General features: G+C 41.1%; 1 protein-coding gene across 2 annotated transcripts in view; it reads right to left on the bottom strand.

Annotated features, from left to right (window-relative positions):
• Positions 1 to 19,338, bottom strand: part of LOC311270931 (inactive phospholipase D5) — a 64,762-nt gene extending 45,424 nt beyond the window's left edge. The window contains exon 1 of one of the 2 annotated variants that reach the window (XM_084376197.1): positions 19,096 to 19,338. In XM_084376197.1, coding sequence (XP_084232323.1) covers positions 19,096 to 19,266 — 171 coding nt within the window. In that variant the 5' untranslated portion in view covers positions 19,267 to 19,338. Of the gene's footprint in view, positions 1 to 6,679; positions 7,090 to 19,095 lie in introns of those variants that run through there. The other variant, XM_084376198.1, reaches the window with a different exon arrangement.
• Between the last annotated feature and the right edge of the window lie 5,875 nt (positions 19,339 to 25,213).

Genomic DNA, 25,213 nt, shown 5'->3' with positions numbered 1-25,213 from the left:
TACTTTTTCACTGCAGGCATGTAGCATCAAACGACAGGTTCAGTTGTTTTCAAGCCTGTAAGTCTGCAGGCTCCAGCAGTCTGAATTTAACAAAGTACTGTCTTTTTGATCAGAATTTCCTCTTTCCTCTTTTTTTCCACAGTGTCTTCATTCTGTAGAGCGGTGGAGGAGTGGAAACAGAAGGATTTCATAATTGAACAACTGTAGCATTGGAGGATACAGTACTGTGCTCAAATAAATCTTTGAGGTACTTTACTTGAGTAAGTCCATTTTCTGCTACTTGATACTTCCACTCCACTACATTTTGGAGGCAATGACTTATTAAATAACGCTAGTTACCATTTACTTTGCAGATTGTTGCATCACAGCTAAAGTCGTGCATTTTTAAATTAGGTTGTTTTATAGACAATCAAATAAAAAAAGACACTGATTCTGATAATAAAAAAAAATCAGATCTGATCATTTAAGACTTATACTCAAGTACTATTCATCTGGGTGACTTTCACTTTTACCAAAGCAATATCTTTACACAAAATCTTTACTTTTACTCAAATATGACTTCTGGGCACGTTTTACAAGACTGGTTACTGGCCAGTGTGAACAGGAGGATGATTACAGCCATCAAAAACTTTTAATGTATATAGCCCTACTGTAGGCACCTGACCAGTGATTTAAGACGGCGATTGAATGCCTATTATAAATAGGGGCTTCATCAAATGCAATACTGCAGAGTACCAGGGTTTTGATATTGTGCATGATAGGTCAACAGTATACAGGTAGCACTTCAATGCAAAAGAGCCATATCATGTGCTATGCCTGCTTTGACACGTCAAAATGTCTGCTGAGTAAAAGGTCTGAAAGACAGACTTTTGATGACATTTCTTCTGATCATCTTCCCGCATGTTGTGTCCCCTGCTTATTAATTCAAGTGAAATGAATGTCGCCGCTAATTGCAAAGTGACAGCACAGTAATGAAAATTGATGCAGAGTGAAGCCGCCGCAGCCATGAAGTAGATGAGCGCTCACAGTTTTGTTGCACAAAGCAGCAAATTATCAGACATGAATGCCACTGAAGAGCCTGCGCACACTGAAAGCTAACCAAGGACAAACAAGCACATCACAGACTCTAGGTAGGTGCTGGGTTTACAGCTGTGAAAAATGTACACCACTGGGTCACAACAATGCCATCTGTCAATGCAGACAACGGCTATAAAAGTGTAGGATTACACTGATGCATTATTACTGTAGTGACATTTAATCTGCTTCATCCTTGTCTCAAAGCTATAACATTAACGCATATCAATACACATATTTATAAAATGTGTATGGAGTAGAAATGTGAATATATTAGGCGCTGGAGAAAGTGATTAATCAGAGGAATCCTGAAGAATGAATCCCTGATGAGGACTGACCAGAGAAGAGTCTCCATCTCCTCCTCTCCTACGCATCTGATGTAATAAAAGGTCCATCCATAATTAATGCTTTGTTAAATCAGAGTCAGTGTTCTCTGCGAAGATCTTGTAATGTTCTGAGAGGTGTTGTTTGTTTTGCCTGGTTAAACCCCTTGTTAGCACAGGATGATGGATAATGTGTCTGTCCACAGTGCAGAGTCGGTGGCTTCAGGAGATGTGTGTGTGTGTGTGTGTATGTGTGTGTGTGTGTGTGCGTGTGTGTGTGTGTGTGAGGAGAAGAGGTGTGCTGGTTCCAGAAATATGGCAAGGTGCCTGGTGGCTCACGACATGTGGTATCAAAAAAAGCAGGTACTTATGCTTTTAACCCACACAGGTTTATTAATCTACCACTCACACACACACACAGGTTGTCACTTTGGTAAGACTTATAACAAGGGCACGTATCATATACTTCAGTAATGCTTAACTAATGCATGACTCATGATGAATTAATGCAGGATGTATAATGAATTCCTGTTTCTCACCATCATCGAATGTATCTGCTCAGCCTCTCTGAGAGCAGATCAGTGCCTCTTCTCATAGAACTAAAATCAAACAGGTTGCCAAACACGAAACATTTGCATGCTTATGACTAATCTCATAGATTCATGGTGACTAATCTCATAAATTCATACTGACCTGATCATTTGTTAATGGTGAGCAACAGGATTTCATCCTGCATTAATTCATGCATCAAATCATCATGAGTCATGCATTAGTTAAGCAATATGGGAACATTTAGCACCAAAAATGTGAGTACTTACTGACAAATGAGTGAGGGATGATCGAATAGTATTTAAGAGTTTCTTTAAAAATCCTGAATAACTCTGGTTTGAGGACTGTATTGCAGATAATGATGAGGTACAAGAGAGCAAACTTCCCCTACATGATTATTACAAAGATAAGTAATGGTAAGGTAATCATGAGATAATGAGGGACCACTTAGGAAGTATAGTATGACAACACATCCTTATACCTAAATGACTGAATAGGTCAATTGCCAGTGACTTCCAAAACAACATGACCATTGCAGCTTACTAGCGACAGGCATGCAGGACCAGTTCGGAAGCTACATGGCAAGCTTAGGAAAACATTGTGGTTTGGCTTAAAAATAACTTTTTTAATAATACTTCTGTGACTTCAACTGCAAATGTACCAGTAGTTATGTTATGTACGTGACATAACTTAAATGTGCAGTAAGTAAGAATTGGCCACTTCACCACCTTGTCAAATTCATAGTCTAAACTCTTTTAGTAACTCTTTTTTAAATTTGCTTGACTATTTTGATTTCTGTATTTTCTACTTGATAGCTTGCAGTGGTTGAAGTAAGCTCCTGTACTGTAAAAGAGTTCAAAAGAGAAGCAGAAGATGAATGTAAAAAAAAAAGCCAAAGACTCATTTCAATGCGTGTACAAGTCTCGATCAGAGTTCAATTTAGTCCAAGGATTTTATATTCTTCCTTTGCAAGACTTGGCAATAGCTTGCATCTGGCTACAGAAAAAAATAAATTATGCTGTTCTGCATCATACTGACAGAATATCAAACTTTGAACAGCTCTCAGAGTGACAGCCTGGACAGCACTAACCACCTTTCTAAAGGCATATGACAGCACACTGCATTTGCATTTTTGCAGCTTCTTCTCTCCTGTCTGTCTGCAGAGCGTGTGTGATAATGTGAAGCAGTCTTCCACTGTGCAGCAACCCTTAAAAGCCAGCCAAGTTTCTGACATACTCAGGTAGGTGTCTGAGCGCTGACCTTAAGTGACCGAACTAGGAAGACATTATATGAGTCCATGGGGCAGATTGAAAAGATTTTGCTGCATCAGTGTAATGCATTTTGAAAAGAGCGTTATATTCATACATTCACAGGCATAACAGGTAAGTACAGTCCACAAATGTGCCACTGCAGTGCAGTAACAGTATAACCCAATGCATAAGAAACAGGCAGCAACACAGCAGTACTAAGAAGCCCTCAGAGTGCACATGCTTCTGCAAAAGCTGCAGAGTACTTAACATTTTCTACAGTATCCATGGCTGTAGCCAGCTCATGGCTCAGTTAGATGTGGAGACAATGGCCCTAAAGTTTGTCTGGACAACTGGATTTGGTTGCCTGACGTAGAATCAACACCACTGGATGCCGAATTGGGGTTGAATACAGCCTCAAAGACAGCTGGAGGTCAGCTTGACACCAGGGGATACAGTATGGAGGTGATTTACAGCAGCTCTGACCAAGACTATGACTTTAGGGATGACAAGACTCAGCAGGTAGGGACAGGAGAGACATCAGCAGCGTGTGAAAACAGTGTGTAGCTGTTACTATTTTCATTTTATTCTGTGAATTGAGAAATTATTTCGGTCAAACCAGAGGTGACTGTGTGTGTTTTGGTGAGATTTATTTAGTTTATGTCGAGTTTGAATGAAGTGTGTTTAATGATGAGTTAACAAGGCATTTAAGGAACTTGAATTCAGAAGGTGTATTGTTGTAATTTTCTGTTTAGTAAGTAAGACATTTTGTGAGCTTATTTTGTGAATTCATCACACTAACAGTTGGCATATACAGTATCTGCCAGCTGAAACTACAGGAGCTATTGGACTATAGCCCCATTCTGGTACAAAGTGGTATCACAGACAGGACGGGCTGGGGTAACTTCAGCAGACATCTTCACATAGACCGCTTTGACATAACGTCACCGACCTCACACTCTGTTGATAAAGTTAATTCATGTTTTGAATATCTTACAAATTGCTCCTTTAAAGCAGATTCATTTGCATCTGAATCTGGATCTGCATCTAAATGAAAAGGCACTTGGAATATTTGGGTTTTGTGCTGGCATTACTGTGGATTGTTGCTGAATGTTAAGTGCCTAAAAAGGCCACACAGAGCCGCGCAGGAACAATATGTACCAGGAACAAATCACTTGTTCTTGATGCATGGCTCAAATCATCCGATTGCTGTCGTTTAGCTGAGTCTAATACTTGTTGTTTCTCATTGGGAAGGGCAGCAGATAATGTCAGAGGGAGAGGCAGGAAGTAAGATACAACAGTCGGATTCAGCCTGCTTTAACTCTGAACTTCAGCTGATCCAAACTCTAACCTTTGATGTTGCCAGAATGACCCATCATTGAAGAAATATCACGCACAGCAGATGCGCTGACTCTGGATCTGTCCCACTGTTTTTGACTGAAAATGCAGGAGCCAGTAGTCTGGTTGCCATGGATACCATTTCAGGTGTTTTGGCCTCTACTGGCGCCTAGCACCATGCTCTGATGGCTTCTGGGTCTGTTTGTGTGTTTGCAGAAGTGTGTGCATGTGCACTGATATGGGAGTGTGTGTCCAGCATACTGATGCTGCAGGAGACCTCTTTTCTCTCTGCCACACCACGTTTTCTTTTTATAACCTTCTTTTACTTACATCCATCCCATCCCACCCCTCCCATTCCTTCTTAACTCTGCCTTTTCTGTATACCTCCCCTGCTTCTCCTCCCACCTCCCCACAGACAGACAGTCAAAGTGTAGTAGGTCAGACTTGGCCAGCCCGTTTGGCCCAGCAGCTCACTTGTCAGGCCAGTACTCTGTGCATCGAGGTGGAAAGACTGATGGGACCAGGAGACAGAGAGAGACAGAGACAAAGAGGAAGAATCATAGAGGAGGGCAGAAAGAGAGAAGGAGTGATGGCAAAGGGAAATCTTGCTGTAAAGGTCTTGAGCTGATTTATAGTTGTCCAAGATTATCTAATAGCTGTAAAATAGCCAATATCTGCATGACTGTTAGACCGATCAGTGATTCATAATAAACAGCTGGTCAGTTCACAGTGAGGTGAAACTGGGAGATCCTCCTCTGGTTGGCATATTTGATTTGTTTTATGATGTAGTTTGCTATGAACTTGACACTTGAAACAAATAACACAAACTCATTTGTAAGGTATGCTGATTCTTAAAACAAGCCGAGATAACTTTTTAGAACTTTTATAAGGTTGAATGAGTGAATTATAGTATATCAGCTGATATCAGTCATTCTTGACAAGGATCTGCAAAGTCTGTATTTTCAAAGATCCACAATTGGTCATCCTGAGCTGGACAGTTTACGTTTGAAAAATGAATTTTTGTCTGTTCAGTCTGGTGGACACCATTAAACACTATTTCTAAATTACCGCAAAGATATTTTGGCATTTCTGTACTGCAATTTCTTGACAATGATACTTCAAAAACTCAAAATCATACTTAAATCATTACTTGTTCTTAGCATGATTTCATGTATCAGCCAACACGCAGCCCCAATATTGCAAACCTGTCTCGTAGATATCACATTTTACTATACTATATTTGCCAATTCTCTGGCTTCCTCTCACAGTCCAAAGGCATGCAGGTTAGGTTTATTTGTTTACGCTAAATCCCTGGAATCGGTTCCAGCCCCCTGCAACCATCAGCTACAGATAGTGGATAGATGGATGGATAATTGCCAATCTATATGGTTTTAGCTCTGATCACGTTTCTGGAAATAATTAATGGTTTGTGTATTTGGTAAAAAATATTCATCTCCTCATTTCCAAACGAAGCAGTAAACAAAAAGGAAAATCTGTCATTAAAAGTCCTGCAGGCTGTGCCTGGCATCAGAGGTGCACTACAAAGGCACATCATGTATTAAAGGAGTTGTGATGCTGCTGCTGTTGCTACAAGGTTGGTTGCATTTGATTTTTCCCTGTGGGCATATTTATCAGCTGTGCAACAGTCAATATCAGCACTTTCTTCCAGAATTTCTTAGGCATGCATGCACTCACATACAGGGAACATGGAGAGAGTTTTGAGCCACTTCCCATCATATAATCTGGAAATTATTCACTCTGATTCTTTGAAACATGCCACCATATGCAAGAAAACCACCAGCACACCTGTCCTCGAATCCCATACTATATTCAACACTCCCTCTCTGCGCACACACTCACACACACTCGCAGTTAAAAAGCCACTTGGGTGTGAAGCACTTGCAGCCAAAGAACAGTCAGAACATCTGACACTTGGAGAGAGAAACAGTATCAGTTTCTCATTTACAGCACACAGGTCGAGAGCACATTATTCTCAGTTCAAGACAAGATAGATAGATAGATAGATAGATAGATAGATAGATAGATAGATAGATAGACAGATAGATAGATAGATAGATAGATAGATAGATAGATATTGATGGCAGAAAGACCTAAAACTAAACACAATTCATAGTAAACACAGCTTACCTTCATGATGCATCCCTCTTAAGTCCACTCTGAGACATGTGCTTTTCTTCTGGGTGTGTGTGATGACAGAAACACTAAGAGTGAGTGTGTGTGTGTGATCTATAAAATCTGTCGCTTCCCCTCTTTCCCTGGAAGTCACAGAGGAGGGGAGTCGGTCCCTTTCCGCAGCAGAAATGTGTGTGTTGGTGTTTGTAAATGCACGTGTATGTGTGTTGGATGAGTGTGTGTCGGAGAGGAAAAGTGCTGCTCCTCCTGCCTGTTATGTGAATGAAAACTCTAAAAAGGACACACCTAACATGATCTATCTATCTATCTATCTATCTATCTATCTATCTATCTATCTATCTATCTATCTATCTATCCACACTTTTTGTGTATCATCTGGCTCTGCTCTCTTCTCCTCTCTTCTCTCTGTTTCCTGTCCTCCCTTTTCCTCTCGTCTCACTTTCCTCCTCTCCTCTCTCTCCCACCGTATCGTGTGTTAGTCCACCTCCTTCTAACTCCCCCCCTCCCTCCCTCCCTCCCTCTATCTATCTCCCCACCCTCCCTCTCTAATAGAAAGCTCACATTTCTCTGTTCTCCCATATAGACACAGAGAGAGAGGGAGAAAGAGAGGGAATAAATACATGGTCAAGCTTTCCTCTTTTTTTTTTTACTGTCCATCCATTCGCCTGTCCTGATCTGCCATCTCACGTCTCACCCTGCTGTGCATGATGGTGAGCTGCCCCTGCTCTTGTCAAATTAATTTGTTGGGACATTAAATCAGAAATATAATCAATATACAGGGAAATGTCTACTATCCTTTAACCTGTGCATCAATAAGACACACATTCATACTGTCATTAACTGTTACAAGGTACATTATGACCCTACGTCTACAGTCTTGTTTAGTATGTTGTTTTACTCTCCTCTGATCACATGTGATGCAGTAAGTGACACTCAGACAGAAAGCTGCATGTCGCAGAATGAGATGCTCAAGAGTGAATCTGAGTGTGATGTCAAGCGCAGATATTGTAAAGTGATTCTCACTTGTTTTAGTATGCACAGGCAATATTGGCAGCGCATTGAGATGCGGTGCAGCTCCCGTTCACATACACGGGTAAGGATGTTAAATCTTTTAAAGTCGGTCTGCCCTGCAGCTTTGTAATGGCACAGGATGGCCAACAGAGGGGGCTATTACACTTAGAAGAGAAGAGAAGATAAGATAAGAGGACTTGTGGAGGACTACTGTATGTGTGGAAAAGGAGTTTAAAGCCTTTTGTTGTTAATCTGATAAATTGCCTACAGTGATGTCACTCAGCAGGTAAATTGCATTGTGGGTGAAATAAATCCACTGGTCTAGGACTGCACTCCTATAACATTGTTGAACTCAGTTTAAAAATAAATGATTCAAATTCATACAACAGATACAATCCTTTTTTATTGCACGCATTCTAACTTTGCAAAACCTGGTGCCTACATTACCCACAATGCAACTGAGAGTTGCCACTAAAGAAAGTAATTTTCTAACTAGTAACTTCAGTTATCAAATAATTGTGGAGTAATATGCACAACATTTGCCTCCAAACTTGTAGTGGAGTGGACGTGTAAATTATCAGTACAAGTACCTCAAAATTGTACTGACTGTAAGTCCAGTACTTTAATGTTAATGTACATCATCAGAAAGTTTCATCCCAGGTTGCCAACAATCAGCCATCTTTTCTCAGCATCAGCGTTATCTCATCCAGTCTCATTGTACTATGGAAATACAATAATAGACTCGTATAACTCATCAGGCTGGTAGGCAACACTCAGAATGTATTTGTGGGCAGCAACAGATATATTCAGAAGAGGACAGCACAGAACTAAGCAGAGAATATTAGTTGTTTACATCTTTAAAGCCCTTATAATACATTGTCTTTATGTCTTTGATGGTGTATCCCCCTGCAGTTTACTACTCTCGCTTAGTACAACTTTACTGCATTGGCTGGCAATCAAAGCCCATAAACAAACACCATTAGGCTACTGTAACATACACTTTACCCAGCCAACTTTCACAAATCATTGGCAAGACGACAAGGATGACCTTCAGCTAAAGTTTAAGATCGCTGTACTTGCCAATTAGTGGAACTGCTCGTGTGTATCACGGACATTCTTCTTGTTTATTTCAACAAAAGGTGACGGGAATATAGTCATGGAAATCATCCACTAGATGGACTACTAGACTATTAATCAGCCTGTTTCCTAACTCCATATTAATCATAGTGACTCTTTATCAGCACAGAAATGCCAAAAGGTGGATTTGTAAGCAGGCCTTGAATCCTAAAACATCTCGCTCACGCTTGATTCATGTATAATGTACATCTACATGTCTCGTTTAGAACCTTTAAGAGAACCATAAAAGGTGGTCTGATCAATATCAATTGATCACTTCCCTGAGGATGATTCATTCATTCATAGCATTTCTACCTGCCTCTGAATAAAAATTATAATATCGCTCTCTGTGTATCATCGTGCTCCACATCGGATGAGTTTTTTCAATCCCGGAGGTAACACTAGGTTACAATTGCAAAGAACTGACAGTAAATAAAGGTACAGCAAATGAAACACAAACTTCTACAGGCAGTAGAAGCTCTCACTATAGTGCCTATTTTACAGATTCACAGTATGAAAAGAAATCGTTCATTCACTCTGACAGTCTGATATTTCCAAGTGTGGGAAGTGTCAGTTTCTCTACACTACAACAAAACAAAACCGGTGTTTGTGTTTGTCACAGGCGTTACTGATGCACTCATCCCTGACATCCATCTGGAGAAGCTGGAGAGTTTTTGTGATTGTATTATCGAACTGCAGAAGTGTGAGTTTCTAGCTGACTTGGTACTGAGTACAACAAAGAACAAGAGAGACTTCACTTGGTACTGTTTTGTATTGGCAGTTTGGTGAACTGGCTCAGGTCATTTCACAGCCAGTCCTCAGGTAACATCTCCAGCATTCCTTTGCTGTGCCCTCAGGCAGGAGGTGGGGAGCTGTCAGATGCTGGGCTTCATTAAGGGTCAAGCTGCTGCCTCCCTCTGGTCGGTGTCAGCAAGCACTGTTAGAAGCCGGGCAGCATGCTGATGTGTTTTTTGTTTTAACCTGTCAACTACCAGCTGGACTCCAAATACATATCTTTAGATTTTTTTGATAACTAAAGATGTGAAACTCCCACCAAGACAGCGTCCTCCTTCACACCCTAGCACTGTGTTTGTGAAAGGTTAGTGTGAACGTTTGTTAATTTCCTTTAAATATTTAAAACACTGGCCCACATACTGTAGGTCTCGGGTTAATTTCAGGGTGAATTTAGCTTTAAAGGTGCACTTAAAGGAAAATCATACTTGTATATCACACTGCAATTACAAAATTGCATAAAGACAGACAACTCCTTGGAGTGATTTGTTCATTAAGTATTCATGGCATTAAGTCCCTCTGATTTTCCCAATTGATTACGAACAAAACAGTCAGTGTGTGTGTGTCCATGTCTCTGTGCGTGCCGTGTGTAGCAGCTCCACAGCTCCTGTGGGATTTACTGTCAGAAAGTGGCAGCCTGGAAAAGAGTTGCACCGACTAACGTCAAGCTGCTTGATGTGTTTTCACCTCTTTGTACAAACTGAACATCTATCCGCACCATATGGTGATTCGACAGGAAATGCACCAGTGGTTTTAAAATCATGTTAGTGCAGGATCTCAGGGGTGGGAAGACAAGATACAGACTCTAATTGGAGGGATGGGACAGATGAAATGTAAGGACTGCTCCAAGGTCAGCTTTGACATCTCTCTCTGGTGCAGATTTAAATCGTTTCTCTTCACTGAAGGCTGGTTGTTAAGGTGTTTTATGGGTCACGCTGCAAGGACCTTTTGTCTTAAAGGAGAACATACTTTTTATCTTGCCGCTTGTTACAAAGGACATACATCCATTAAAAGTAAGCCATGACTACTACAACAACTACTGGTTTGTTATAGAAAGACTGAGATGGCTCGGAAAGAGGATGAGGCTAAAATTCAGAACACTTCATGCACATTAATATATGTTATACGTGGTCCAGAGGTTTGTGTTGGATGTTTCTATTGCCAATCATAAAATCAAAGTGAGGAGAATCATTTCCTGGACTCTATGATGACTCCACATCAGCTCATAAGTGGCATCCTGACAGCTGTTATTCCAAACAAAAATATGAAAAATGATGAAAAATGATGGGAAAACACAGACACAGCGAAATCAGATAGAGAAACCAGTCAAAGCATCACTGAGCTCCTACCCGAATATTAATTTGTGTGCATCTAAAAGCATCAGATATATTGTGGAGAATAAGTTAGACTCCCTGCTGACAGGAAGTAATCTTACATCAGTCTCACTGACCTGACAGCTCAGAGCCAACGAGTCTCTTTTCATGAATCATCACGCAGTCAGCAAACACTTTGAAACCAGATACACATCACTGCTCAGATGTTTAGGCGGAGACTTGGTAATAAAGACATCAAGTGATAAAGCATGAGAAGATCCCTCCCAGCACAATGATATTGCAATCTAATAGCACACTCTGTAGCAGCTTTATTGAACATTTCTCAGCGGAGTGTACTAAGTGTCCAATATTAGAAATTTTGCAGCGAATTGTTCTCCTGTGAAATTAAATACAAGAACGCTAAGGGGAATATTACATTATTATTATCAAATGCCAACTTGAAGGATTCCTATTAAACCGCTGTTGTGAGTTCAATGTTGCAAGCCAGAGCTTCTTTATAGGGTTCGCAGAGATCGTATCACACAGATATTTCCACCAGGTTTAAATCCCTCTGACATTTTGATGACATATGGTTTTCACAAATCAGTGAGCCCCCCACGATCACAATCATGCAACACTTTTTCCATCTAAAATAACTTCGACCGACTCTAATGAGTTTCAGCTAATTGCCCAATTAGTTCACCTCATGAAAAGGCATGGCTCTGGCTTCCAGTGGATTTTCACCATTAATCTGTCTCAGCATGTGGCTGAGTGTGTGTGTGAAGAGAGAGAGCCAGAGAGAAAAAGAAAGCGAGAGAGGTAACACGTCTGGAGTCTGAGATGATAACAAAAGAAACATCAAAGACAAAAAGGGGGGTGAAAAATGGCCAATTAAAGTAAATGAGATGAGGGAGATTTAAAAGCTCACATATGGGAAACTGACAGCCTGTATGTATAACACACACCTACACACAGACAGTCCAATGTGTGAACAGAGACGCACAAAAACGTCACGCAACAACAGCTCCCTCTGCTGTTGTTAAGGTTTAAATGGGAGCCAATCACTGCACTATGAATGATTAAGCTGTGAATGGCTGTCTGTGCACCGATCTTAAAAGCCGCTGGATAACATAATTAACGATAACTCGTTAATTCAATAAATAATAAATAATAAACAAATGGGTGGAGATGATTCATAGCGTCACCACGATGACAGTAGACAACAAATAACATACTCACAACTAAAACGCCACAAATACCCTTTTTTTCAGATAGTTTATTCTACATGTCATCAGTTTTCTTTTTTCACAAAGCAAGACGACATATTTTAAAATGCCGTGTAGAGAGCTCGATATGTTTGTAGAGAGCTATCATCCCTCTTTTATTTGTGATCTGGTGGATGAGTTGCTATGTGCTTTTCTTTTCTCAATTATTTAGGAGATTAAATATTATACAAACCTATCATATGCATTAGACACTTTGTTTTTTTATGTATTGAGACTAACTGTGAGTATGAATATGTATTAGAGGTGCAATATGCAAAATTTTTAGTTGAAAACATTCAAAAATTAACTAAATTTAACATAATGTGAATAAATAACAGTTTTGACGTTGTGATGTATTGGGTTTACAAGATTTCTTAAAAAGTTTTGATAATTTTGGATCCAAGATGAACAACTACGGGAACGAGGCGCAATTACAAATCCGTCTGCTACTTCAGCACCAAGGACAGCGCCATAGATTTATCAATACACAGCACAGTTGGGTTGCTTAGATTTCAGAGACATGGTCAGGACCACAGATTTTAACTTGCAAGAATGTACCCCAGGCAAGAATCAATGAGTCAGGCAGACTTGACTAACATATTTAGTCTCTGCCCCTGCACTCTCTACTAATCAGGGATGGCGAGGGGAATGGCATCCCACCTCGAATTACCTACTGGCTATGCTGCATCAAGACTAAAGTATTCATTACCTTCCTCACCCATCTCTGCATTTTATAAGCAGTGGAAGAAAGTAAGTAGTGCTTTAGTACAGGTTTAAAGCACTTACACTGGAGCATTTCTATTTTATGCTACTGTATACCTCTTATCCAAACTACTAACTTTTTACTCTGCTATACTTAGTAAAACATATAATGAGATTATTATGGAAAATACTCAACAGCATAATGTCGTTATAAGCAGATATAAGTGTATACACTATAACTCCTCTTGTGTACACACATAAATAGAGGCTGGTGTATAAATGGAATATATGAATGATGATGTAGTAAAAGTCCTCAGAGGAGAAGTTACAATTTATGACAAATAATGTACATTAACAAATACTTACAGATTTCCTTGTAGCTGTGTACAACTGAATTTCAGCATTAAAACTGTGCTGGAGAAACCAGCACATCAAAAACAACATCCCTGCCAGCCTGGACTCTCACCAGTCTGCATTCAGAACGAACAGATCCTCACAGGAAGCCACATCCACTGCCCTCCACTCAGTCTTCACACACCTTGAAAATAGCAACACCTGCATCAGAATGCACAGATAGCAACCTACTACTTAATGCCAACAAAACCAAGGAGCTGATTGTTGATTTTAGGGGAAAAAATGAAGCATAGACACACACTCCTGTTTTATATCAGTGGAGCAGAGGTGGAGCGGGTGAACAGTTTTATGCTCCTGGGAATCAGCATCACAGAAAACCTGTCGTGGTCATCACACATCTCCACCCGGGTGAAGAAAGCTCAGAAAAGTCTGTACTGCTTAAGGAAACTTGTACTTGAAATAGAGTGTTTTTTCTCTGACAAGTCGCTTTGAACCAGTTTCACTACAGATGGATTCATGCCTCAAGTGATGACACCACGAGTCCAAAACGCAGTGATTCAAAGATGATTATGTCTCAGCAGTGGATGGCAATTAGCCGCAAGATGACTAAAAAGCGGTAATTGGTGGATACATGTGATCGATTTGATGATTTGGCTCAGCTGATACGCCTGTGCAGATGGACAGTGAGTGAATTATCAGTTTGATGTGTCTTCAACAGCTGCAGCACCACATATTTTTTAGGAGCAGACAGAAGGGAGGGAGGAAAGCTTTAATTAAAGCCAGAAGCCTGGGCACAACATTAAGTTGCTGCTGAAGTGAGTGAAGCGAGGCTGAACGTAAGCCAAGCTGTCAAACAAGGAGCCAAACACCCCAAGCATCAATTTAATTGGTGCCTAGCATTGAACACAATGATGGCAGTATGTCGGGTGATTGACGACAGCAAGCTTCTGGCCAAAGGTGCATACACATATATCTAGATTTTCTAATTGCATTCACACCAGCAACATATTCCACTCACAGAAAAAAGGCATCTCTCTCCTTGTCTCACTTCCTGCAAAAGGACCCTTGTACATTGGGTAGGAAAAGACTCCCAACATGTGAAACCTTTTCACATGCTGTCTTCCATCCACCTCACAGAGAGAGTACCCTGTCTAATGTGTGTGAGACGACTCGCTGTGATTGAGTAATTAAGAAAACGTAATCACCCAATCACACTCTCCAGAGAAGCATTTTCACTGCGACAGACGAAGTGAGACAGTGATGCATGTCTTCGTGTCCGAGAGCCAACGATGGCACTGGAACGTCTTATTGAAAGATCAAAGCCGTCCAACAGCATAATGCGGGAGCTGCTTCACGCCTGAGTTGAAGTGTTGAGAGACAGTTACAGCTGCAGAGCTCAAGGTGAGCTGCTTAATACCTGTCAAATAAAACAGACCAATCAAAAAATAAAAGGAACACAAAAGTCTGCCAACATGTTCATCTTTAACTGAAAAGTCAGGTCTGTGCTGCTTTGAAAGTGGAGACAAAGCCCAAGTGCTTTATCTGATAATGGGGATGAACGGCAGAGCTTTGTTCAGCTTGCAGGAAATTCCCACAGAAGGTTTCCTATCGCCACATTTAATCCCTACAAATCCGCCTGATAAAGGGCGGTTACCCCATGAAGGAACCAGAGCCTCATTAATGCCGCTGTCTTCAACGATCGTCTAGGGAACAGATGTGTAAGTGAGTCTCCGTAAAAGCTCATCAGTGTGTTTTTGTGAATATGTCTGTAAATAAAATTACCTTTAGTGGCTCTTTTAGTTTCATTGGTCTCTGTTGTGCAAATGAAAAAAGGCAGTTTTTACACAAGAATAAACACAAAGAGTTTCCTGCTACACTAGCAGTGAAGAGCAGGACAGGCTCTGTGATATTTGCAATGGGTGATCCAGGAGGGCTTGCCCTTTGGTTAAGAGTTTGGATAGCATTGTTTTATCTACCCTGTTAGTATCTCTAGTATATCTGCACATTACACCAATAAATGTAAGAAAATATGTCTTATTTAAACTCTCAAAACTTTATTGCTCACCTATCCTAAATAGACACATAGCAATGACATTGTTTGCATCATCATCGTAATGCACTGTAAAACTTCCCTTGCTCTTGAACCAAGTCACTTGAGGACAAAGCTAATCAAAGGAGTGTGTGTAGGTCTTTCTTACGGCATGTAATCAATACTTCATACAACAGCTAATCGATGGCGATAAATGAATCCTCATTGTTTCATTTGGGCTGAGTAAAACTTCCAAATGTCCTTAACTCTCTTCTCCAGAATCTTTATCACCATGATCCTCAGTCTCCAACAGCATGAGACGAGATTAAATAAGCCTCTTAGGCCAGTTTGTATCCAATATATAGTTTGGCCAATATAACCAGAGACCTGGGTCTATACATCAGCACAGCCACCATGAAATTGAAAGTGCAATCAGTGTGGAAGGACAGCTGCACTCTGAGCTGCCAACCCTAAAAAGTCATCTGGGACACTTCACCGTCTTTGATCCAGACTCAGCCTCCCAGGGTAGCTGTAAGCTTCTGTCTGCTTTCCTTTAACTCCATCTTAAGTGAGCAGCGAACACACCTTGGATCCAGTAATTGCCTCAAAAGAAGCCTGAAATCGTAATTTCCTTAAATCAGTGCAATGTGCATTTGAAACCAAGCATGTAAAAGCTCTAACCAGTGACTACAACGTATAAAACAATGCTGACATACAGTCTATACATCCATTTTACCAGAGACTCCTGAAGGTATTAAATCCATTTAGATGCTCTTAAATAATTTACAAAAGCAACCTCAGTAACCACACTGCACATGAGCTGAAATGAATCAGTCAGCAGAGGTTCATGTAACAGGAAAGAGAGGTGAGTAAAAAGAAAATAGATAGAAGTAGCTACTAGATAATAACTCCATCAGCATGATCCCCTGGACCACAGGCCCCCTCCACTGACCCTTTAAAGGACTACAGGCTGGACAAGAAGACAATCTAACAAGTTCACCAGTGTCACACTGAGTCAGATGCATCAAGTGTGTTGAAAGTCTGCTAGTGATACATATAAAAAGAAACAGGCAGGCAGAGGCTTGTGTCAGCCATCATAAATATCTGCCATTGTCAGATTTTGATGCAGCCTTTCTACAGGACTTGTCTCACAGTGTGATCTAAGACCACATGTTTAATTGACAACCGTGTTTTTCTCACAATTGTGCATGGGGACAGTCAAAAAATCACACACTGCAAAGGGCACTCAAGTGAGGCTCGTACTAACAGGATGAGTTGTCATGGTTGGTTATAACAACTCCTTACATTGTTCTAAGGTGACCCAAGCCCCATGTTTTATTTATTGATGCCTAAATAATTCAGATTCTCACCATTTCTTGACCATTAATAGGAGATGTCAGGGGCATGTGTGACTGGAGTAAAAAAATAAGAAGAAAAGTTTGTCATTGAACTATACACATTTTAAATGGATGCAGTTTTGAACCTTTAGTTGTTGGCAGTTACACCCAAAGCCTCTTAGATACACTTGTTAGTGTTCTGTTATGAACGATCAAACATGATTTGGCAACTTGAGAATCCTCATAAATTTTGTAAGTGTTTCTTTCTTGGCACATCTAAATTCTACAGTTTTATAATCCACCATAACTCCTGAATGCCACTATTCACAAGAAATGTTTCATATTCAAATAGCCCTGCCTGGTTATCCTTGAAAAGGAAATGTGCATCAATATTTCAAGTCAAAATGTGGCTCGAATAGGTAATCAGTTTAGACTGAAATAATTCAAAGAAGCAAGTTATGTGCTCATCTGTTTGCGGCGCTTTACTTCAGGATTTCCGGAGACTCATGACTAACTCAGAGTTTGACAAGTTGATGCTGAACTTGTGACTTGTCACGCTGCTTTGACACTCAGTGTGCCTGAAGCACTCTGTATCCAACCTCTTATCTCCTTCTCCTCCTACTTGGATGGTAGGAGGAGAAAATCAAATCAGTCAGATGTTGGCAACACATCCTGGGCATTAGATCAGTCCAGAGCAGTACCAAGACAGACTTGATGGCGACATTTTTATCAAGAATTTCAGTGTTGTTAACTCGACTTTAGGGTTTGTAGTTTGTCCTTCAGGCAAGATATTGCATCGACTGTGTGTGTGAGTGTATCTTTTAAGTGACTTTCCTGAAAAAATAGCTTGTCTGTGTGTGTGTGTGTGTGGTCTTGTATCTGCAATAACACACTTACAGTAAGTGTGCGTGTGTGCGTTTAATGTGGCTGCCTGCGCTGTATCTGTATATGTGTGTGTGAGTCTGCAGGAAGGGGACAGGCTGATTCATCATCCTAGTTGGTTATGCAGACAGGCTTAGAAAGCAGCTCTCTGGTCGCGGCACTGTTCCCCTCCAACATCAAATATTCAACACACACCTTTTCCATTCGTTTCCCCGACGCCAAATCTCTTCACCTAGAAGTTCTCTGTAGAATGCTGATATTGTTTACCTGCGAGCAATGAGGCTCCAAAGGACCTTATAACTCCTTTTTAATAGAAAACAAAAGTGACTGCTGGATGTCACAATGACATAAAAGAAAGGCAGTTTAAAGAGCAGAGTTTAAAGCTTGCTGCCACAGGAAAGCTCCTACAGCATGCAAAATTTACAAACCTACACTGCTGAAGTTCCTTTATACAGTTTGAATGGGACTCAACAAATATACTCCATGGTATGCCAACTTCCTGAGAAGCATACAAATGATTGTGATCTTAATTAATTGGGTAATTGTCCAAAAACAAAAGGCAGAATGTAATGAAGATTTACAGTTTTAAAGTCCAAAACCACAGATTTTCAATTCACAACGATATAAAAATAGACAGAAGCAGCAGGACCTTACATTGAGATGCTGGAACCACCTAGTGTTTTACACAGTTAGCTTGAAAAATGGCTGAAACTGTTGACCACTCCAGCAATCCATTAATCTGCAAATTCTTTCAGCTCTCCAGACAGTTTGGACTATTATCTCTGCATGAAAATAGTCCACAGCCCCATAAGTGTATGCCAAATATCAAATTTTGTCCAGCAGTGCCTCCAAATCAAACCCTGATTTCCAGCATTTTGCATGACTTTCTTCTCTAATACCAGTCCAGGCTTTGGTCCAATATTCAAACACTGAAGTCACCGAAAAACAAATTTCCTCTCAGATGTGATCATAATTTAGTGCCAAACATCCAAAGTCAAGCAAAATTTTACCAACTTATTTTTCTTTTTTATCCAAGAATGTAAACTTTAATGTTCTGAAACACTTAAAGCAACATTATGTAAAATAACAGCTTCCAAATCATGTTGATGGTACAGTGTCTTATAATAGAGTGAGTGGTGTCTCTGTCTCAGCCACTCCACCCTCCATCACTTGTTTCTGCACTATGTAACTTCAGTGAGAGGGTAGGATCCATACATGTTACATGTTACACAACTGTAGGGGGTGCCAAATCACACAAAAGTCCAATTTCTATATAATGTGGCTTTAATTTTTGCATATAGATGACGCCAACATACTAGTTGAACACCCAAAGCCAAAACATCTAAATATTCGCAATCTCTTAATACACCAGTGTTTGTGTTAGTGGAAAAATGCATGAATTTTTTATATGAAAATAAAAAAAAATAATACTGTTTGCACTGCCTCTTAATTAAAGGATTTCATACTTTGTTAAGCAAAGAAGCATTTGTTGAATACATTAACTGAATGACTCAGGGCCCAACATTTATAAGCACTGTGCTTTTTGCCTCAGCGTTTTAGCCTCCTTCCATCTGTTTCTCAGACACAAGCTCCAGCATTCAGAACTTACATGTTCCAGTTTTTCCCTCCTGCGAAGCCACACGCTGGCTGAATAGTCCTGCTGCCGCACTGCCGTTATTATGGAACTGACTGGCGCCCCGGCGGATGGGATGCCGAGCCCTAACCCTTGACCCCTCAAGTCCTGGCCACCCGTTGACATGCGAAACCCTCGTAGCTCCATATAGATGAGAAGGATGAGTTGATGGTGGATACAGTGGTCTCTTAGTCTTGGTGAAAGAATCAATTAACGTATTGATCTCCTGTCAAACTCTTCCATTTCTGGATGCATCGTGTAAACGTAGCTTGGCGGCAACTTTTATTTCCTTTGCACATGCTGAACAAACACTCAGTATGCAAAAATACAACTCTCAGTAATAGCCTCGCCTTCCTTTAACTTGAACACACAAGACCTGAGTTTAAAGCGTTACATTCCTCAAATGCATCACCAGAAAGCTTTCATTGCCTTCCTACCCCTGTCTTCATAAAGTGGGAGCATCTCTGTCTTCACCACTGCTGGCAAACATCCACAGGCAGGAGGAAATCCTCTTCCAACGTGCCTCCAGACAAGCAGGGCTTCACCTCCTCATGATGAGATCTTTAATATTTGCTGAGCTACGCTGGAATGGGTTTTAGCCACGCACAGACCTGTTAGACTCAGCTCTGAGCAGACCAGACGGCTCTGATGAGGACTTCCACCGATTCAGGCTTCCCCCGGTGTGGGAGCGTGTGCTTGAAGAAGAGGAGGAGAGCGGAGAGGGGAGGGGGAGAGAAAGAGGTAGAAAGAGAGAGCAGGGGACAGCAGGGAGAGTTGCAGCGTCACAGATGAAGGAAATACCCCAAAGTAAAACAGACACCAGTGAACCCAGCGGAGCAAACGGACACACCCACACCTATATCTCTCCCAAACTCTTCTTCCTCCCTGTATAACACTCTTCTCCTCCTTCCATGTTGCCGACATGTACAGTCCTGTTCCCTCTTTCTCCCCGCTCTCTCCTCTTTCTCAGCCCTGTTGCTCGCTCCTTTGACCCTGTCAGCAGGACGCTATGCCTGGTTACACGTATGCACCACACACATACACGGACAGACACACACACCTTGGCACATCAGAGCAGAGTGGTGCAGTGGAGCTGCAGTACCTCTCCTCCCTTACCAGGGCTTGCCAGCGAGGCAACAGAGCTTAAAAACATTAATTGGCTTATAACTGGCATCTAGGCATACCCCTACATGCTGTAGGCACACAGACACACACACACACACACACACACTGAAACAATGGGATCATTAGTAGCAAAAAGCCAGTGCACCCTAACTCTTCGCAATGGAAACAATCCATTTTAATTGCACATGCACTGACTCTGGTGAAATGCTTTTAGTGAGCAACAGAACACCAACTCAAAGACGTTTTGCCTATTATATGAAAAGTATAATTGGTGTGCCAATTACAATGAGACATAAATGTGAGGAAACATAATGCCGTGTGGGTGTTTAGTGTTCAGGGTGCTGTCAAATTTTCAGGGGGCATCTGTGGAGTTCAGCCTCCGTCCAACACAGTCCACCAGTCAGCAACACCATTATTACTATGTGCTGGCATGGTGGGAAAAGTTCATTCAGAAAAAGATAAAAATGATTCCACATTGCATCATTTGCCATCCAGAAACACATTGTTGTTTATATCGGTTCCTTATAAACATCGCTTTCACTTTGCAATATTGTCTGAAACGTGGGAACCTGGGAAAATGACGGTTAAGTAGCGATCCAGTCAGGCTGGCAGCCTGGCACCATTTCTATCTGCTTTCAACGTCTCCATTATAGACTAAAATGTAGTCTAAGTATTTAAAATGTCATGTTTTGTCCTGTGTTGTTGGTAGTTGCTACTCTGAGGAAAACAGAAACTATCTAGTTATGTACGTGACAGCAGCACTTACATTAAGGGCCTTAAAATAATATGTTACCTTTACAAAAATCTGCTGGAGGGGCCTTTGGGGATCATCTTGTCATGGGCACAAGCTATCTGTGGCCCTGTATGTATACAGTACTTTACATTCAATAATGCTCTTTAGATTTCAATGATTTGATCATCAGTGTATCAGCACCGTGTGTGGAAGTGGCAGTGGACCAAACTGCTGTGATGCATATAAAGGAGGGACCCACCACAATTTCTCCTGCCATACGTAGGAGGTAAACATTGCCTAGCTTCACTTATTTGTCTGCTCAGTGAGACAAAGAATCCATATTTCAATTAATGTAATGCTGCGTCTAATTTTTCCAAGTGGCACATACACTTCCTAGTGGCACCCTCTCAACAATGCTGAGTCATACGGTGTGTATGACGTGAGGAAGCCTAAACAATCCACGCCCTTCGACAAAGTCCCTCTGAATTCCCTCTGATTCAGCCCTGTCGTATGCCCATCACATAGCCATCAGTGGGAACGCGGGCTGAATACTGAACACTGAGGTTAATGAGGGAACTTGTCTGAACGCGGGCCATCTCAACCCACAAAAAACACTGGGCCACGTACGAAGGCTCTCAGGTTTTAAGCTGCGGAGAAGAAACATCACATTTTCCGACAGGCTTCAAATGAAACGCTTTCATTACAGCGCTGTGATCTCTGAACTGAATATTTCCACAAGTTAAGGTTTAACCAGCTGTAAACAATGCAGCACAAAATTGCTCGACAAAAAGACATCAGTAAAAAGTATGTGTAGTCACATATCTTATCTATAACAACATACTGCGACAGCAAACACAACGCAGGGCAGACTAACTCATCAGAGCGGCGCACAGAACAGAGTGCAGAGAAATCTCCTCAAGCAGGGAAAAGGATATGAAACCATAACTCAGGTTTGACACAAGGGGCAACAGGGGGCAATCTGTTTACACACACAGTGATAAAAACAATCAATAATATTTCCTACCGGCCGGGGAATGAGTTGCTTCTTACAGAGTGTCTCCTTTCCTCTGAGAAATAAGTGAGCATCAAGAGGGTGATAAATACAACTGCTTACAGTGTCAAGCCTGTGTAGGCGAATAATCCTGTGTTTATGTATTATCACAAAGAATGCACTGATTACAGCTTAGCACAAGAGGGACAAAGAGCTTCAGTGAATCAGTTTAGATGTTTTTAATATTTTATCAAAGCTTTATTTATAAACTGCAGAGGTGCGAAGTACAAATACTCAGTCAGGTATCTGTGCTTTACTTGAGACTGACAACATCTGAACACAAATACCTGCACTTTTTACTCCTCACGTTTTCAAAACAGGCTTGTTACTTTAGTTTTAATGCATTTGAGGACAAATATTGATCACTGCACGGCGCCTTCCCAATATCACAAGGCTGATTTCGACCTCTCAGTGCAGATCACGCATGGCAGACTTAGCAAGAGGAAATGATGTAAAAGATGAAACAAGATGGAAACAGTTGGTCTCGTACCTGCAGAGACCCTGCAGCCCCCTGCCTGTATTTCCTTATTTTCAGGACACTTTACCGACCCAAATTTTCGGGATTTGACATCCTGGGAATGATACTCAACAATCAACTATCTCTCTGATGTGTTTACGAACAGCTCGGACAAATCCTACTGATCCTATGTTTGAGTTTAACAGACTTTGAATTACATCAATAAGACGTGAGGTTCAGTTAGCTTTGCACAGAAATGGCCGGTTAAAATGTCCTTCAGAGGGAAACCTTTTACTTTTCTACTTTGAATACATTTCAGAGGCTGTGCTTTCTTACTACTATCAGTACACAGTAAAATGTGTGTATGTTTACCACCTCTGGTAAACTGGGATGCAACCTGCACATGCCTTGTAAGCTTGTGACATCGAATATGAGCAAGGTACTGTATCATATAGCACTCAAGGATGCTTATTAAAGCCATTTGCCTCCCCCATTTCTCTCAGTCGAATGCCCCGTGACACCTGCTTTTACTGCTCTGCAGCCCATGAAGGAAATCATGCTTAGGAGACAGTGAGACGTACCCTGTGCATTTGCTTGTGAAATAAATGTTGAATGGGTCCTCGAAGTCTGCTGCAGAACAGATTAGCAGCCTTTTATGTCCTGAAACTGATGTGCACAGGGCTTCCTTTCCCCATCCTTTGAATTATAATAGCTGTATCTGCATAAGCAACCCATGCAATTATTGCTTGGAGGTTTGATATAAATCTCTTTCATTATATAGAAGTCAAAACCCAGCTGGTCTTTATGAATAATAGATTGAGTTTTGGTCAGTTTAGTTGTTTATTGTTATGTTGTTCACTGAAACAGTGTAATTGTTATTTCTCTGCTTATTTTTAGCTATGACAGATTGTTATCCATCTTCTGAACTCTGCCCCTGCTGTTAATATTGTATATGAATCCACATCTCCCTGAAGCACATCACTGTGATGACTGCACCATAAGCTTCAGTGACCTTTCCTTTACAGTGGCATCCAAAGATTAGTCAGCCAAATATGCCTCAGCCAAAATCAATAACCCCCCTAAACCATCAACAGCTTTGAAGATCAGAGACACCTTACCTCCATCGCTCTGTCCAGCTCTTAAATGCCACAGCTGTCCAGGAGAGTCTGCGAGCCGCGTTTCATCTCCTGCAAAAGGCAAAAGACTGTTTGATTCCAGCTTGAACATTAAATACTTTGGTCCACATCAGGTTGGTCCTGTGATAATCCTACATAAAGAAAGGTTAATGGACTATCTGTCCTGCTGAATGTGAGGATTAAAAATGTACAGGGCCTCTAGAGTGGCCACGCAGCAGAATAAACGGAGTTAATTTATGTTGTGACAAGATTAATCTTTTAAAATTATTCTGAAGTCCAGAGACCTTTAGGCTACAGACAGTTTTCTCTTGCAGTATCTTGCACTTGTAGTCCACCTTCTCTTCCTCTCTCTCTGTCAGATGGTGATCACTGTGCTGTTCTCGGCTGACTCTCTAATACTTCCACTCTCCATCTTTCCCAGGCTCTTTCTTTCCTCCTGTGACTCTTGTTCTCACTTTCACAGTGTCTCTGCAAATCACACTCTTGACCCTTCGTCAAAACGCTCAAACTTACAACCCAAACACTCAATCAGGTTTAGGCACAACAACTCTTTGGTTAGGGTTAGGAGAACATTGTGTTTTGGCTTAAATTACATGTTTTCATCCCCACAAACACAGCTGGAAATTGTCCCGAAGTCTCCTTGAAATATCCGGTGGTTTCACACTGACAAATGTTGAAACGCAGTCTCGTACAGCTGTCACTGGCTTGGAAGCCTTCTTGCATGTAACTCCACCGCCGTCCTCTCCACCTCCCGACACGAAAGTCAGTTCATACATGTTATGTGAACATGACATGACGTTTTGTGGAAATGTCAGTAGGCAACAGTAAATGGCATGACATGAACACGTTTTAAGCTTATTGTCATGTTTTATCCTGTCTGTTTTTTTTTGTTTTTTTTTCCATTTTCCAGTTCTGCATTAGCTGTTATCTTTGGTGCCTAACTCTCCGCTCATTTCAGATCCAGCTCCTGTCCTTGAGTAATAACCTCCTGTGTCATCGTCATTATCCCCTAATGTCATCCGCCTGTGTCTATTATCCTCCATCTCCTTGTCTATATAGTCTGTGTGTGCCCTTCTCCATGTGCTAGTCCGTCTTAGCCCTTAGGTGCAAGTGTTCCAGCCTTTGCATTCCTAGTGATAGCCTTCTGGTGGTTTTTTGACTGACTGCACTTTGTTTGCCTCCATTTAATAACTACCTGTGTACCAAGCCGACTCTGTAAAGATTTTCTGAAAGCGTGAACTGTTTGTGAGTCGTGCATTTGGGGCTGTTCCTAGCGCTGCTCACATTTTATTCTGGCAAACGGGCTGCAAAATTAAAATGTTAATTTAACCTGCAAGGGCCACATTTTAATTGCAACTCAGTCCATGTAATCACTTGAACCGTGTTATCATATTTCTGGTGGCAAATGTGCCTTCTTTTAATCCTGGCACTCTTTCCTCCTTCTTCAGACTGAGTTTGTTGCAGTGACGCTTACAAATCAGTGCAAATGTAACGGCTCTGATTAATGAGTAGCTGACTGCCTCTGTGACACTCGTATCCGTCTGTCTCTGTAATTATTTACTCAAATTCTTTCTAACTCTTTTCCTTTCTTT

This window comes from Pagrus pagrus (genome assembly GCF_965226575.1).
Source record: "Pagrus pagrus genome assembly, chromosome: 15".
NCBI classification, from domain to species: Eukaryota; Metazoa; Chordata; class Actinopteri; order Spariformes; family Sparidae; genus Pagrus; species Pagrus pagrus.
This window is presented reverse-complemented; position numbering and strand designations above follow the sequence as displayed.